The sequence below is a fragment of the Festucalex cinctus genome, chromosome 4, assembly GCF_051991245.1.
Source record: "Festucalex cinctus isolate MCC-2025b chromosome 4, RoL_Fcin_1.0, whole genome shotgun sequence".
NCBI lineage: Eukaryota > Metazoa > Chordata > Actinopteri > Syngnathiformes > Syngnathidae > Festucalex > Festucalex cinctus.
This window is the reverse complement of record NC_135414.1, coordinates 6,319,489-6,336,347: the sequence shown is the minus strand read 5'-3', so window position 1 is coordinate 6,336,347 and position 16,859 is coordinate 6,319,489. Positions and strand designations below refer to the sequence as shown.

At 38.0% G+C, this 16,859-nt stretch overlaps 1 protein-coding gene across 4 annotated transcripts in view; it reads right to left on the bottom strand.

The window, feature by feature from the left end:
- The window catches only part of nfat5b (nuclear factor of activated T cells 5b), a 38,999-nt gene that overhangs the window by 6,182 nt on the left and 15,958 nt on the right, over positions 1–16,859 (bottom strand). For 2 of the 4 annotated variants that reach the window (XM_077518470.1, XM_077518471.1), the window contains exons 3-12: positions 10,921–11,545; positions 8,684–8,870; positions 7,287–7,477; positions 7,007–7,179; positions 5,733–5,867; positions 5,600–5,652; positions 4,025–4,157; positions 3,755–3,823; positions 2,995–3,086; positions 404–2,057 (exon numbers count right to left, since the gene is read on the bottom strand). In XM_077518470.1, coding sequence (XP_077374596.1) covers positions 404–2,057; positions 2,995–3,086; positions 3,755–3,823; positions 4,025–4,157; positions 5,600–5,652; positions 5,733–5,867; positions 7,007–7,179; positions 7,287–7,477; positions 8,684–8,870; positions 10,921–11,545 — 3,312 coding nt within the window. Of the gene's footprint in view, positions 1–78; positions 326–403; positions 2,058–2,994; positions 3,087–3,754; positions 3,824–4,024; positions 4,158–5,599; positions 5,653–5,732; positions 5,868–7,006; positions 7,180–7,286; positions 7,478–8,683; positions 8,871–10,920; positions 11,546–13,181; positions 13,245–16,859 lie in introns of those variants that run through there. The other 2 variants (XM_077518472.1, XM_077518473.1) reach the window with 2 other exon arrangements.

Here is a 16,859-nt window from a genome sequence, read left to right as displayed (position 1 = left end):
CTTGTATAGCAATTGAACACAATATTCTGTGGGCCTTGCAAAATCAGTCAAAATCCAGTAAAACAGCCGGGAGCGAACGGGACTGCTTCTGTGAAAATGGCTGGGAGTGAATGAGTTAATGATTAAACTTAGCTATGTATTACAATGCAAATTGCTGCAAAATAGAAACAGATGGAAATATACTTTTGTTCCCTGATGAACGAAGAGACTCTAATCTTTCTTTTGGTAGGTTCCATGCTTTTACAGCAAAAGAACACAAAATTCTGTGAGCCTTGCAAAATCAGTCAAAATCCAGTAAAACAGCAAAGGCGGTTGCTTCAGTGGTCTGGGAGTGAATGAGTTAAGCAGTTAGAAAAGGTGTTGCTATAGCGACAGATTTAAAGACTGCTATTAAATTGCTCACCGTTCTGAATTCCAAAAAGGAAGAGTTCAGATTGTTGAGGCTGGCTGGGCTGACTGATGGTCCCACCGACCGCAGACTGAAACAGAGTCCCTGGCTGCTGAACAGGAGATGAGGTGGTCGTCTGGAGGTTGGCCACACTGTTTGGTGAAACAAACATGGCTGACTGCACGAGCTCCTGAGACAATCCTCCTTGCAGAGAAGACATGTTTGGCGGAGGCATGAAGAGCCCCACGGACCGCTCTTGCCCGTTGTTTGTGGCATTTCCAAGTTGCATTGGTTGCTGACCCTGAAATAGCACTTGCTGGCGTGCGTCATTAGGGTTACCCAAGGCCATGGGCTCCGAGCCGACCTGTTGGTTTACCGTCACCATGCTGGCCTGTGAGAAAAGCAAGGACGCGTTCTGGGGCTCTTGGGAAACCAGACTGCTGCTGGTCAAAGGAGGCATCTGCCCCTGATTGCTGAAGAGCATATTGGAAGTCTGGTCTGTGCTGGGTAGGGGGTTGTTACAGAATAGTAGCCCAGCTGGCTGCTGTTGAGCTGAAGACAGCGTGTTTGCAGGTGCATGCTGAGAGATGTTCTGAAACAAACATTGTTGCGGATTTGCCTGAGAGAGGGCCTGAGGCTGGGATGGCTGCTGCTGCTGCTGCTCCATTTGTGCACCTTGTTGGATTGGAGAGAGCTGAGTTTGAGCTTGTGCCTGAAACACAGATTGTTGTTCGGGGGCAGGCGTTTGCAGAGCACTGAGAAAGGCCATTTGCTGCTGTTGGCTACTATTGGTTGTAAGCTGGCCTGAAAGAGACGTCTGCGGGAGGAAAAGACTCGGAGTTGAAGGTTGCTGGTCCGTAGAGGGTAGAGCGGTCATCGGGTTTTGAAAGAGCACTGCCTGCACCTGCTCTGGAGTGTGAGAGGCGTTCTGGCTATGAAACAGACTTCCCTGGGGATCGTGTGCTTCAGCCAAAGGACTGGGATTGTGGAACGCTGGTGGTGAAGGGTGTGAGGGTGACTGCTGGAGGAAATTGGTCTGAATAGAGAGCAGATCCGTGGTCTGCTGAAAGAGAGTTGGTTGTTGTTGCTGCTGCTGAGCCTGTTGGAAAATCGACCCCTGGTTTGGCAGAGCATCTTGTGAGGAGCCCTGTTGCTCCACATTCACACGCTGCATTTGGATTTGAGATTGGAATATCTGTTGGTGTAGATTCTCCAACACTTGCTGCTGCTGCTGCTGCTGCTGCTGCTGCTGCTGCTGCAGTTGCTGCTGATGAATTTGCTGCTGTTGTTGCTGAAGTTGCTGGTTTTGGATCTGCTGAATATGGTTGGTCATTGAGTTGTCCGTCTGAAACGCTTCAGGCCTAAGTTGTCTAACTGCCTCCTCCAACTGAGCCACTTCGCCCGAAGGGAACATGGGCAGCTGCTGCTGTTGAGGTCTAGGATCACCACATGACCTCACCGCAGACCCAGAACTGCTGACTTGCCTCTCCTGCCCAAGACCCACTCTTGGCTGGATTGGAGCTAAGGCCTCTGTGTTGGTAAAAACTGGGGCCTGGCTCTTGTCAGGGTCACCTGAGGACTGTGCTAATGTGTTGGAAAATTCTCTGTTGTTATTTAGATGGCCTGTAGACAAGTCTGGGTTCTGCTGGACTGGACAGAGGTCCAATGTCTGCGGGCAGAATCAATCAGAAGTCGAAACATTAACTCATTTGCTACCAAAAATGTATAAATACGGTATATTTTAAATGTTTTAAGTGTCCCAAAGACATATTCATATGTTTTTTATGGGTTTTTTTAAAATGCTAGAGCATACAGAAGGCTTTGATGCAGCCTCTCTACTGCGGAGAAAGGTTGAAGCAATGGTCGTTAGTTATTACAAAAATGGCCAGCAGGTGGCAGCAGAGTATAAGAGATCAACCAGGGCCATGTTAAAACAAGCTGATTTCCCCACAGTTCTAAGCAGATTTTTGAATCATGATGAAACTTAGCTATATTCTCATGCTAACTACTGCAAAACGGAAACAAAATGAAGAAGAGACTCTGATTTTTCTTTTAGTAGGTTCCATGTTTTTATAGCAATTGAACACAATATTCTGTGGGTCTTGCAAAATCAGTCAAAACCCAGTAAAACAGCCAGGAGCCAAGAGGGTTGATTCAGTGAAAATGGCTGGGAGGTTAATATAATATGTTGTTTGTATACAGAAGAGGATTAGTGCCAGTGAAGAAAAAAAAGGTTGGCAGGATTCTCACTTTATCCTCAGAATTCTGACTTCATCAGTGCTACTATTATTCTCACTTTAAAGTCAGAATTCGGACTTTAAAGTGAGAATTCTGGGAATACAGTCTGAATTCTCACTTTAAAGTCAGAACTCTGAGATCAAAGTCAGAATTCTGAGAATAAAGTGAGAATCCTAACAAACTTTTTTTTCTCTCTTCCCTGGCCCTAATCCTCATCCGTACTTTTTAAGTAATACTTATATATATATATATATATATATATATATATTTATATATATATTTATATATATATATTTATATATATATATATATATATATATATATGTATTTTTTTTTTTTAATCAGATAACGAGGTTATAATTGATTACCTTGAACACCCCAGAGGTTTGGAGGTTGTTGGTGACCTCCATTGGAGTGACTTCCTCTTTCTTCACTTGAGGCAACATACGAGGCATCAGAACTGTAACAATATGTATCAGAAGTTTAACCACCAATTAGTATATATTTACTATAAATGGTTCTTAAAATATACAACCAGGTTGAAATACAATTCTTAACTCATTTGCTCCCAAAAACATACAAATACATTCTATTTTAAATGTTTTAAGTGCCCCAAAGACGTATTTATAAGTTTTTATATTTTTTTTAATGGTAGAGCATACAGATGGTTTTGATGCAGCATCTGAACTGCAGAGAACGGTTGAAGCAATGATGGTTATTATAAAAACGGCCAGCAGGTGGTAGCTGAGGATAAGAGATCAACCAGGGCCATGTTGCAAACAAGCTGATTTATTTATTTATTTTTTAATTGAACCATAAAAACATGACAATTGTCAAGGAAGAAGCGGCTGATGACAAAGAACAGAACTAATTGTACTGAAAGCGACTTGCTTGCTGCCTTGTTTGTCTACTTTTGTCAGTTTAACGTGCATCATCATAGTCTAATTTGATGTCATTTATTTAATTTTCATATAAGCATCCTAAGTCTCAATAACATTATTACAATTTGATTATTATATGAATGTATGATATTATAAAAGGAGAGTATGTTAGAGTAATGAGTAATGTTAACCGGTTAACTTTGGTTAACCTTAGATAATAAAATGTTTACAAAGAAAGAATCTTTACTTTGATCATCAAAGGGACACGTCTTCACTGGAGATGATGTCTCTTTCTTCACAAAAACTTCAGTGTTTGCTGCAAGAGAAAGGCAATCACACATTTACACATGACTAGAAAAGTGCAATGTGAGCTCAATAGAGCCATGATGACCTTTTTGGCTCACCCTGAATAACATGGAAAAAGATGTACTTTATTGTACAGTTGTGCTCATAAGTTGACATACCCTAGAGGTCTATGAACACAACTGAAGTACAGAAGAAACAGACAGAAACCAACCTGAATCTGGAGTGTAAGTAAATGGTTGAGCATCATGGGATCTGCCAGCATTGGTGACCACATAGATACCCACACATACAGCAGAGATGATGTTTTGGTTCTGGTAAGGTGGAACCTTCACGATCAAATGATTCTTGTGGCGCAACATGAAGTCAAGAAAAAGAACAAATGGATGAATAAACATATTTTTATACTTATGCATTTAGTACGTCACAGTATTGATACTTTCTATAAACACTTGATTGTCTGTTTGAATGGCAAGGCAGATCATTTACACAATACGAGATAACATCAATTTCCCGTAAGGCAATAGAGCACGTTATAACAACCGAGAAATATTTTTAAGGTCAGTCATCAATTCTGAGGATATCCTTTGTTGTCCCACCACATAAAATCCACTTGAAATCAGCCAATGCCAATTCACGTTTTTTTTTGTTTTTTTTTTTGTTTTTTTTCCAATCGCTGCCTTTCTTCTAAGATTACTACTACCTTCTTCAGGTACATTTTAAATTAAGCAGCCACTTTCTATTATATTTATTTAAAAAAAACAAAAACAAAAAACATACAAAAAAAAAACCGTAACCTGTTCACCCCAAGTTTATTCAGGAGTAGGACTCTTACAAGCAATTTGTAATAGTTACAAATTACTTAATTTAATTAATGAAGAGGGGCGGCACGGTAGTCGAGTGGTTAGCACGTCCGCTTCCCAGTTCTGAGGTCTCCGGTTCGAGTCCAGGCTCGGACCTTCCTGGGTGGAGTTTGCATGTTCTCCCCGTGCCCGCGTGGGTCTTCTCCGGGTACTCTGGTCTCCTCCCACATTCCAAAGACATGCATGGCAGGTTAATTGGGCACTCCGAATTGTCCCTAGGTGTGCGTATGAGTGTGGATGGTTGTTCGTCTCTGTGTGCCCTGCGATTGGTTGGCAACCAGTCCAGGGTGTCCCCGGCCTACTGCCCAGAGCCAGCTGAGATAGGCGCCAGCAGCCCCCGCGACCCTTGTGAGGAATAAGCGGTCAAGAAAATGGATGGATAATTAATGAAGAGGGCTACCATTCCATTGCATCATGAATGAAGCAATCATTGTATGTTTTTCTGTAAAATGTTCTCCTTGTTTATGATTTTATGAATCATTTTAATGAGTCTAATGACCTATCTATCCAACCGTCTACCTACCTACGTATCTATCTATCCATGCTATGTTTGTTTTTGTCTGGCTATTTTGTCCTTTTTATCATGCGTGTTAATGTTTGTTAACTTTAAAAACCACGTTGATCTCACTGGGATTAGCTTGTTAAGTAAAAGCTGTTTGGCAGCATAATATTCATGCATTTTGTTCCTTTGGACGGCTTTGTTTACAAGAGTAAAGGTCAAAACTGTCAGTGTTGAAACACACCTCCGCGACTGTGTATTTAGGTCACAATACAAAGAGAGCACTCAAACCTTTGAACCAGCAGCCATATAAGATGATTACATCTAAATCACCATACAAATCTCAAGTGGCTTCTACTTAGCTTATTAATGGTTGCCACAAATTACTCGGTTCAAATTAAACAAGAACAATTACAGTAAGTCTAACCTGGTGAAACAACTCCATGTCAATTTCCGCTTCAGCCTTCCAAGATGTTTCATCTGAAACATTAGAAAAATTAGAAATATTGGCGTTTTTGCAATTAGAATCTATTTTTAATGTAAAATCCAGTGTTTCCTACCAGAGACATTCTCTTGAAATATGACTTTAGCATCTTTGAGAAAATTCTTGCCAATGATGAAGAGCTCTTCTCCGCCCCTCACTGAGCAGCTGTGCAGCGATTTTTTCAGAATCTCAGGCACCCCCGCCGGTTGAGCTGTCGACACAGAAGGTACGTGCAATGCTAAATTCCTGAGAATGAAATGCAGCCTGGGTGGCAAGGAACACAAAATTTGCTGATAATACTGGCACTAAGCCTAAACATTAAATTTATATTTTTAGCATTCAGTCTGTATACAGTATTATGTTTATGTTGTGCCAAAACAAGTACAATAAAATGTGGAGTTAAAACTAGTTTATTGTTTCTGCATTTATTGTGAAAGTATTTATTTAGTGAAAATGAGAGTAAATGGGAATATTTAATTTGCACGTCAAGTTACAGCATGCACTCCTAAATTGCCTTAAGATTGTGTTAGTGGCTACTGTGCTCATTTATTAAAAAAAAAAAAAAAAAAAAAAAAGTTTAGGCTGGAGTATCAAGGCTGTAAACTGAAATAATTTCAGAGGTTTGGATTTCATCCACAATTGTTTTGTTTTTTTTACATTACAAACACTTTGTCAAGCATGACATATATATGTCAAAATTAAGCCAAACATAGACACGCCAGTTTACTTTTCCTTAAACCGGATAATACTGCTTGAGAATGAATACTGTACTGTAAACCTGTTAAGTAGGAATAGATAGGATTGCATGTTGACATACAGCATAGCTTAAACAATGGTTCTTTCTCAGAGGAGATGTCTAAAGGTGTAAAACAAAACAAAAAAACATTTCCTTCTCGGCCATTTCATAAAACCGTTTTATGAGTGAAACATACATGTATACAGTATATGTGTATTCATAAACAGCACTTACTGTATGTGGAAAGATACTACTGTGTTGCGTGTTGGCTCAGTGTAAACTGCATCACACTTCTATTGTTTCGTCCTTCCTTTTAATTCCTCCCATGTCAGGTCTACCAAATTAACTTTCTTACGTCCGTAACCGTCCTTCCTGTTTATAAAGCTCACCACACCCTCATACTGTTTGCATTATCACACATTACACAAGAATGAATGGATTTTACACAATATCTTTTCTAAGTTTACATCACCAAAATACAGAGCCTTCTGACCAAGAGCTGCATTATTATACTTAAGGCAAGAAAAGAGGGTAGGTTCTAAAAACTATTTTGTGTGGTATTCACCTTTATTATGTTAAATCTACAAGATGTGAACACAAACAGCTTCACTTACTGCAAAGGATGGAAGATGACAGTGTTTGGAGTGTGAGCACTGAACCGTCCAGACGTGGGATGTTGACCCGAAACACGAGCCTCGCACGCGTGCTCTTCTTCTTTGACCCCGCCACCCCGATGCGAGCCTCCACATCAGCATTTCGGAGCTTCAAGATTCCAACACAGTCCACACTGCATAAAACATGCAGCTTCAGTAAAAATGCCAATTGTTTGATTGTTAATTAAAACTGCAAATTATCTGGCAAAACATGACAATAAACAAACAACAAAATACGCACGCTAAGGTCATGTTGGTGCTTGGGTCCAAGGGGACTTCAATGACCGTTGTGCCCCCAACGTCCACCTCTTTGCAGGCTGTGGTGTTGCGGCCGGTCACTCTGCAAGCTTGGTAAAATCCATGTGGCCTCACCCGCTCGGCATCATTTCCCACAAAAACTTGCAAAATGACTGGTTCGTTCACACCCTCCAACTGTAAAACATATGTAATACAAAAATTAGTAAATAGAAATGCATGTAAATGCAATGAACTGGTCACGTGTTACTAGGTGGCTGTTGGATTTTTCATAATCATATTGGTACATTCTAAGTTTACTTCTTAACTGGCTTCTAAAGATATGTCAGTGTTTGCCAACCTTTAATGAGCTCCGACAAATATTTACATTACATTAATAAAATCTCACAGCAAACGCTCAAATTAAAATGTCACAAAATGTAGCTACTGTACATACATGTGTTGCCTATGGTAGTTACATTGTCCCTAACTTTAAAGTTAAAGTCACAATTTTTTTTGTACCATGAATGTACTTTGCGTGGTGTACATAAATTGAATGGTACAGTGGTGCCTTGAGGTTAATGTGATGTTTTGTCCAGGTGATGTATTTTTATTTTTGCTGGGACTTGTATTACAAAAAAAAGAAAAAAAAGAAAAAAAAGAAAAAAGACATACGGGTGCTGTATGGTGGCAGTACAGTGTTCCCTCGTTTTCCGCTGGGGTTAGGTTCCAAAAAATACCCGCAATAAATGAAATCCGCGAAGTAGTTAGCTTTATGTCTTACAACTCTTATAAATGTTTTAAGGCTCTAAAATCCCCGACCGCACAATTTATATACTTTTCTCATTGAGGCATTTACATGTTCTCACATTTCTCTCTTGTTCAAACATTGACAATGTTCAAACCTTCATAAATTTTATAAAATGGGTATATTACTGTAAAAAAATATGCAAAATTGCACTTAAAAAAAAATCCGCGATACAGCGAGACCGCGAAAAGTGAACCGCGTTATAGCGAGGGAAGACTGTAAACACCGTTTGACAGATATTAAATAAGTCCTCAAAAACGAGGCTTCAAGCTGGTTTAGGCCACGCCCTCTTAAGGTTTACCATCAAGCTAAACATAATACCAAGAGAATTACCGGTATACTTTGTGTATTTCAAACAGCTACATAGCTTTGCCTTGGAAAAGTCTGCTTAGCTTCATGCTAACAATGCAAAACACCATTGAAGGGCTAACAAACAGCATGAGTGTCGCAGTGTTAAAACTGTTTAAGGAACAGATATTTGAAATAGAATATCAGCTGAGTTAAATTTGGGTGGCTAACATCATGTTTTACATCCATTCACGCCTCTGTGAAGAATTTGCTTCACAAGGCTGCCTAGAGATAAACCAAATGACTACCTTGATGGTAGGGAAGCCCTGCTGAGTGCGGTCCTTCACAGACCCTCTGCTGCCTTCCGTCAAGTAGCGAGCCCGGTGCTGAGGCTCAGGCTGAACAAGGATCTTCAACTCCTTCTGTTCACTCTTAGATGGGTACTGCATGGCTAGAACTCCTTTTTGATGAGGCGCCTGAGCATTTTCTTGTGGACTGCAAAAAAGAACAGACAAAAAGTATGACCCTCTGGCCTCTTGTTTGAACAGCCCCAAATTATTGTCATTAATCCTCAAAATACATCGCAACAAAATGATTTAAAAAGTATTACGTGTATTCTCTTTGTGTGCTTATTTTGACTTTTTATTCTTCACTTTTCTACATTGGCTTAACAATTTTGAAAAGTATTCTATAGTAATTGTGATTTCCACCCCCACCCAATTCAATATTATGATTTACAATGGGGTTATTTTTTTTCAAGGTCCTCGTGAGTTGTTGTTGTTGTTGTTGTTTTTTAACGAACAAGCAATAAAGTAATCAGAATTAAAATATCAGATTTATTTAGGGATGGGCAAATACTGATACCAGGATTGGCCATCTCTTGTGGCTGTTTTACCATCAGAAACTAGAAAATAAAAAATGCTACATTGGGATATATACAGGTCTGTCTTTAAAATTATATGTCACTATTTCCTTGAGGGAAATTTCATGTATCAAAAGTACTACTGGTACCGGTACCGGTGACTAATCATAAGCTGAGTACTAAAGGAAAAAAAAAATGGTATGAACATCCCTAAATTTATTACAAATAAATGTGTTGGTCTTATAGAGTAGGCCTTTGCTAAAATAAAGGTAAATGAACCATGAATTAATATGAATGATAGTGTACAGTATTTACTGCATTTACGTACTTTACATTTACATTTACTTACTAAACTTTGACTTACAATCTTTTAAGTGTTCTCTATGACACCATTATAAATTACAACCTAACTAATGTTGTTTAAATTAATGTGAATTACACCACAAATTAATGTGAACAACAACGCAAACAAATATGTGGCTTCATGAAATAATGATATTCAAACATTTGGGCTGCACTTCTTGTGTACTGGCTGAACTTATCCAGATACTAAATAAATGATAAATATATATATATGTATGTATATATATATATTAGGGGTGTGAATTGCCTAGTACCTGACGATTCGATTCGTATCACGATTCACAGGTCACGATTCGATTCGATACCGATTAATCCCGATACGAATGGTCACGATTCGATACCGATTAATCCCGATACGAATTTATAAGTCGATTGTTGCGATTTTTTTCCATTCAAATTTAGAAAATACTATCAGTAAATTTGTACATGTACACTGTAAGATTTGTATGAATATATTTATCTAAAACTTGAGGCTTATAACCGTGAGCCACTGTACACAAACAGTTTGCAATCTGTTTCACATTTGAACAGCATTAAAATAAAAATATTAAGGCTTAATGTGCCGTTCATATAACATTCTTCCATGCTCAAGGTGTGAATCCTAAAAAAAAAAAAAAAAAAAAAAAAAAAAAAAAAAAAAAAAAAATCGATTCTGCCGATTATTGAATCGATTCGAGAATCGCGCGATGTAGTATCGCGATATATCGCCGAATCGATTTTTTTAACACCCCTAATATATATATAAAATAAAACTTAGCACTATGAAAATTGTATTCTACTACATTACAATGTCAATTTGAGCTTGATCCTTTTTTAAAAAAAAAAAGAAGTATTTATTTATTTTAGCCCTAATTGCACCTCCTTTTTTTTTTCTTGCAAATGTGAAAGCCAGACTTATTTACCCAAATAATCAGCTGATCGGCGATCGCTCTCTGAACAATGGCCAAAGCCAACAACATTCCTTTTGTTTTCTCACCAGAATTTCCTACAGGATCAATAAAGTCTACCTACCTAAAACAATCAGTGGCGAACGTGCTCCACAGTTGCCATGGTGCATGAAGCAATGTTGACGCCCTTGATCAAGCAAGTGAATTGTATCTGTTTATTTAATCTGCGCTGCTTATCCTTGGCCTTTGACAGAGCCACTGTAATTTACAGTGGGCAACAGTAGCTAGTTCCTACTGTTTGTGGCTGTGTTTCATGCAATGGGTGCAGCACTGAATAACTTTCATGAATGTGCGGATGATTTGGTGGCCTAATCCTCACGATCCTGACCATGGCACTGTTGTCATTAGACACCATATTTACACTTGTACAAACCTTCCTTTTTGTCCAGTCTTGTTATCCGTGCCGAGCTGGGAAATGACAAAGTGCGGCCCCTTGGCGCTGTCTGCATCAAAAACATCCATGCTGGCTTCACTGGTAAGCAAAGATTTGGGCCCCGGCCTTTGTCGTGGGGTGCGTTTGCGTGACTTTCGTGGCACCTCTGTGTTGTCGTTGTAAGAGGTCATGCTCATGATACTGAAGTTGGACAGAGAGTCCTCCATCCAGATGCTGTTGCTGTGCTCCGAGTCAAACGATGTTTCTGCTTGACAGGACATCTGACTATCGCTGAGTAGGTCTTGCGGAGGCGGAGAGATGTTCAGCTCGGTGCGCCGTTTCGGGGGCATCATGTGTTGATGTGGCTGATCCTCCTGGGATGTCACACCTAACCCTCCTCCAACCTCGTTGGTGGGCAGGCAATGACCACCGCCATTGCTGTTTGCACCCCCACCTTCGGCACCAAGGCTCTCTGGTACAGCTCTGCAAGTTCTGTTGTTCTCCGGGTCGACATTGCCACTGTAAACAGGGTCACTGGCTGAAGAACTGCAATGTTTGGTGGAGCTGGAAGAGGTGGAAAAAGCACTGCGGGGGCCATCCATGGTCATAGAGGAGGACATGCCATCTACAGTGCAAATAATTGGAAAGTTAATATCATTTCATATAATGCTGTCAATTTGTATTTTCAAACTTTGTACTGTGGTGCCTTGATATACGAGTGACTCACGTTTTCCAGACAAGAGACGTCAGTCGATAGATTTTTTGCTTTGATTTGTGAGCAAAAATTTGACATATGTGCCATACAGTGGCAACAAACTCAACTCAATACAGTTAAATTAATCAGCATGTTGGCCAAGGCCAATAGTTAAGAAATATAATTAATTTAAAAAAAAATAAAAGAGGCTGCTAACGGATTAATGAAATTTCCATTCATTTCAATGGGAAAAGATGATTTCAGATGAGTGTGATCACAGGACAAATTAAACTCGTAAATCAAGACACCACTGTAGCTAATAAGCAATCTTCTTTTGATATATTTTTTTTGTTGTTTAAACCATAAAGGTCCCCCCCTTTCTAGTGGCTCTTATCTGTATTGCAATGATTTCTGTTAATTGGATCCCTTGATGTGATTAACTCTAAAACATTTTTGATTATGGGAAACAATACTCGTATTATAATCCACATTCTGGACATCTGAAAGTCACAGAAGCATGGCCAACTAGCATGCACGCCTAATGACTACCTGCATCTCCAAAAAACATCATTGCTTATAAGTAGGGATGCACCGATATCAGTATCGGTTCCGAAGCTGTACATCTGTACACATACTAAAAAGAAGTAGGTGATAGAGGTAACATGCATAATATTCCTACTTTTATGACCACCAGAATTGTCTCTGACCTACTGCATGTACTCAAATAGTGCCTCCATTGTGTTCAAAACACTGCCGAACTGAAAAGCCTTGTGCTGTAGGAAACATTTAAGTGAAGACTGTTGCAAAAACATGAAGTCTTAACACATAAGTGACGACAAGCTGTTACTCTAAAAAGTATGATAACAATGATTAAAATAAACCACATTTTCTCTACTGTAAGATTGATGTAATGGCATTATTATACTACTTAGTATCGATGAAATCAGAGTAGGCCTTCTTGTTGTACGTATTGTTGTTCAGAAAAAAAGTGGTATTGGTGCATCCCTACTTATAAGTTAAAGTTATGAAAGTTATTTGGTTCATATTATTTCAGGTAAAAAAAGGTAAATAAAAATGACGATTTTTATAGTCATTAACAGTCATGACAATTCTTAAAATTATTGTATCAAAATTTAAAGAAGAAATTAACATAACCACTACAACTGAGAGTCTCAACTCCTCGAACCCCTCCAACTCCTACTGCCTCCCTAGTGACCACATCATACAAGTGAAGGGCTTAAAAGTAAAAACAACTGACTGTAGTGAAAATCAACAGTGATGATATTTTGGGATGTGGCTATAAAAAAACAACAACAATTAAAACTTTATGTATTTACAGTATATAGTAATGACCCCCATGTTTAAATGATTGCAGTTTATATTCAAAAAGTGGAAATGGTTTGAAAACCCCCCAACACAATCAAATTAGCACTAGCGAATGATTTATTTCTTCATAAGCAAAATGTGGCATGCCAGTCATCGGCACTTGAAATTTAGGTTTAAAAAAATTGTTTTGCCTGGTTGGGACTGAACGCAGCCACAGAGACAAAATAAACAAGCTTCTGACCTATGAAGCAGAGAACTGCAGACCATTTTATATGCAGACCCTCCCTGCTTCAGAGGGAACTTCCTGGAATAAAAATGAGACAGCGAATGAGCAATAAGGGCTGAAAGTGTACAGAAAAAAAAATAAAAATAAAAAATCAGGTTTCTGAAGAAACAAACACAAGATGTTTTGTTTGTTAAAAAAAAAAAAAAAAATGAAAGAAAGAAAAAAAGTCGCTCCAGCATGCCTGCACACTGTAATTTAGAAACCATTGATGAAAAGTGGGAAAGAGTGGGGTTAACTTGCAGATAGGGCTGGGCAATTAATCAAAATTTAATTGTGATTTTGATTTTGGCTTCCCTCAATTTTAAGAACATTGGTTAACTGGATAATTTTGACTAGTGTACAACATATTTCTCTGGACACCCTTACAAAATGGCACAGCCCCTATATAGTGCTCTATATATGGAATAGTGCGAAAATTCAGACACACCCAATGTCTTAATGTTAATGTAAAACAAGAATTACATACAAGACATACTTTGTTAAAAAAAAAAAAAAAAAATACATCACCAGTGCTATAGGTAATGTCAGTATAAAATCACATTGACACGCTAGCAGGAGCGTAGCATTAACTTTCGGGAGTAATATTTCTTAAAAATAACGACTATTCACACACAAATGCTGTAGGAACACGTAAATACAGGTAATATTTAGATATATCTAATTATTCAAAGGCATATATTTTCCCAATTTGTAAAAAACGTGTTATATTAATCAGCAAAAGTGCAATTTTCTTCTTCTATTTAACTCATGCATGCACGGCACCATAGTGCCCCTACGAGGCCAACACATGCACAGCAGGAACAGCCGGTATTTATTTTTAGTTCTTGTTTTTTATTGCTATTATTTTAATATATGCTTATTTCTTATTTGTTACGAATTTAGTATCTGGTTGTTCTTTCAAGTTATATTTACAGTTGCGTTTTCAAGGATTCAAGGATCCTATTTTGGTCGTGCCAACACACATTTCCACATGATAAGCCATGAAGTACGACACCGAAAAGTCCCAGGTTAGCCCCGTAAGTCCCAAGAGTTTTGACTAAAACAACAAATAATATTAGAATAATAAATGTGATGAAATGATAAGCAAGATGCTTATGTACGGTTTGAATGTGTAAAGATGCAATGTAGCAAAGGCAGAATGGAAATGCAAGACATTTTAAATTCACATGATATTTACATTTTGTGCTTGACAAAAAGAATTGAGTATTCAAGAATAAAATGTTCCACGTGCAGGGATGAATGGACATGAGGCCATTATGGTAGTTTTGAGTACGATAGTTGCGTTTTGGTAGTAAATCAATTAATAATCATTTTTACGAATTGTAATTTCAATATTCGTCAAGATACTTTGCAATTGTGATAATTAGTTTTTCCTTAATCACCCAGCCCTACTTGCAGACTATAAAGAAGTAAAGCTGCTGCTGCTGGCATTGCGAACTGTTTGGCTTTTCATGAGTTTGCAAGTGAAGCAAACTGTTAATAGAAAAAAGGGGTGGAGGGGCACAACAGAATACATCAACATTATTCTCAATCATTGAACAAATATTGTTGCATGAAAGAGAGACTACCACTGGAAATGTAATCATAATGTATACTAAAAAATGTGTTATTGCAGTACTGTATAAAGAAAAAGGGGTACAATTTGTAGATTATGTTAAGAAAATACCAAAATCCATTCATTTTCTACCACTTATCACGTAGAGTCTCACGGGACTTGTGCACAAGTCTGAGATCATGTTTGTGAAAGAAAAGCACAATTTTACTGAACATTAAATACACTGATTGAATGAGAAATATTGTTGTTTTAATAAGGCAAACTCCTGGTTTCACTGGATCACTCAGCTACAGAGGAATGTGTGTCTATTGTTCTCTTTTCCTTTTTATTAGTCTTTCTTGGCAACTATGGCTTTAAAAAAAAAATCCAGAATCCAAGTCATATTTTCAAGGGACTTATTGTGTTTTAAAGTAGTAAGTTGAGAGTCATCTGTTTCCTCAAATGAGACTATCAAAGTATTTGCCCCCTGCTCACTTGTGTGCACTGCGACCTTTCTGCTTTGCGTGATTTTGGAGATCCAGTCAACTGTTTAACTTTGAAAAGAAGAACAAACGATGCTGTATGTTATCTGCAGGTTGTTAACATGAATGGAAATCCCTTTACTGTATTTCTCTGTAGAAGTAGTGTAGAATTGACTAATGGGTTTCTGCAAACTTTGCTAAAGTAATGTAAAATTATAATAATATTGTTAATTTTTTTAATTCATGCAGCACAGGTCTCACATTTTGAAAAAGAGATTTCTAATTATTAGATTTCTAACACTGTAAATTTTGGATTAGTACAAATAGTTGCTAAGTCACCATCAAACAGCCCAACAAGTTTATAAAAACTTTTGAAATGAATGAATGATAGTTTTTAAAACCTGTAAACTGCATATTCTCTCAAGTAAAACCACAACTTGTTGTATCATTACTTCTGACCACATGTGACATGTTTTTGTGGAACCCATGTATGCATGAATGCCAGAATAAAGACAAGAATGTGGGGAGTGCAGCACCATTTTCCCCAACCAACCACACAACCACCATTGTTTTCTGCAGTCATCGATGTTTTGCATTTGCCAAACATCATGCAGGGATGCAACATTTTTAATTTTTTTTTTTTTCATGCTGTGTTCAGAATCACTCACTATTCACGAAATAATGAGTTTGCCATTTTGTACAGCAGTGCTGTTCAATGTGTAGTAATATAAATTGTCCCTGCAGTATCCTCAATGTATCCCATGATGTATCTTGTCAAGTAGTGAACGCCCAATGTTCACTTGAAAAGCAATCAAGCATTGAGCTGACATAAAAAAAAGAAAATGACTGGCGAAGGAGCGCAGTGCAGGTTGGGCGATACCATAAACATATTCATAGAGTAAAATACACTCCACTTAAAAACATCAGAGCTCAATTTAAAACTGTCAACCTAAGGGAACTTTTTATTTAAATATTTAGTTAACATTATAAGAGTGATGCTGCCGACCCTGTGAACTTACTGCACCTTTTGGTTTTGTTAGAAGTTAAAATTAATATGTGAATGTTTAACATTTCAGTTATTTTGAAATTTTGGGGCAAATTATTTACTGTAGAAAGTAAACAATAGGGAGCTTTTTTCTTTTCTTTTTTTTTTTTTTTTTACATTGTCCTTTTTACTTAAAATGACAGAATCCAAATATCCGGCCTCCTTGACTACTAATAATTGGTAGGTATCGGCCCTGATAACAACCATATCAATCGATGACACAAATGCCATAAGAAGGTGGCAAAGCACTTAAAAAGGAGAAGACCATAAAGCACCAACATCATCCACTTAACAAAATCATGAACTAATGTTACATAAACAAACGTATTCAGTAGTTAAATCATTGAAAAACAACAAACTACCTTCACATGCATATCATTAGCAAGCACATTAGCCTAAATAAAATGCTAGCAAAAACTGACATAACATCACATATAGCCAAACAAATGCAAACTAGCTTTACCCAAATGGTATTAAGTCATGAAAGTCACCTTTTGGAATTTACACATATAATAATGGTTAGGGAATACAGTGTACCCACACTATTTGCAGGGAATAGGGACAAGGTAGGC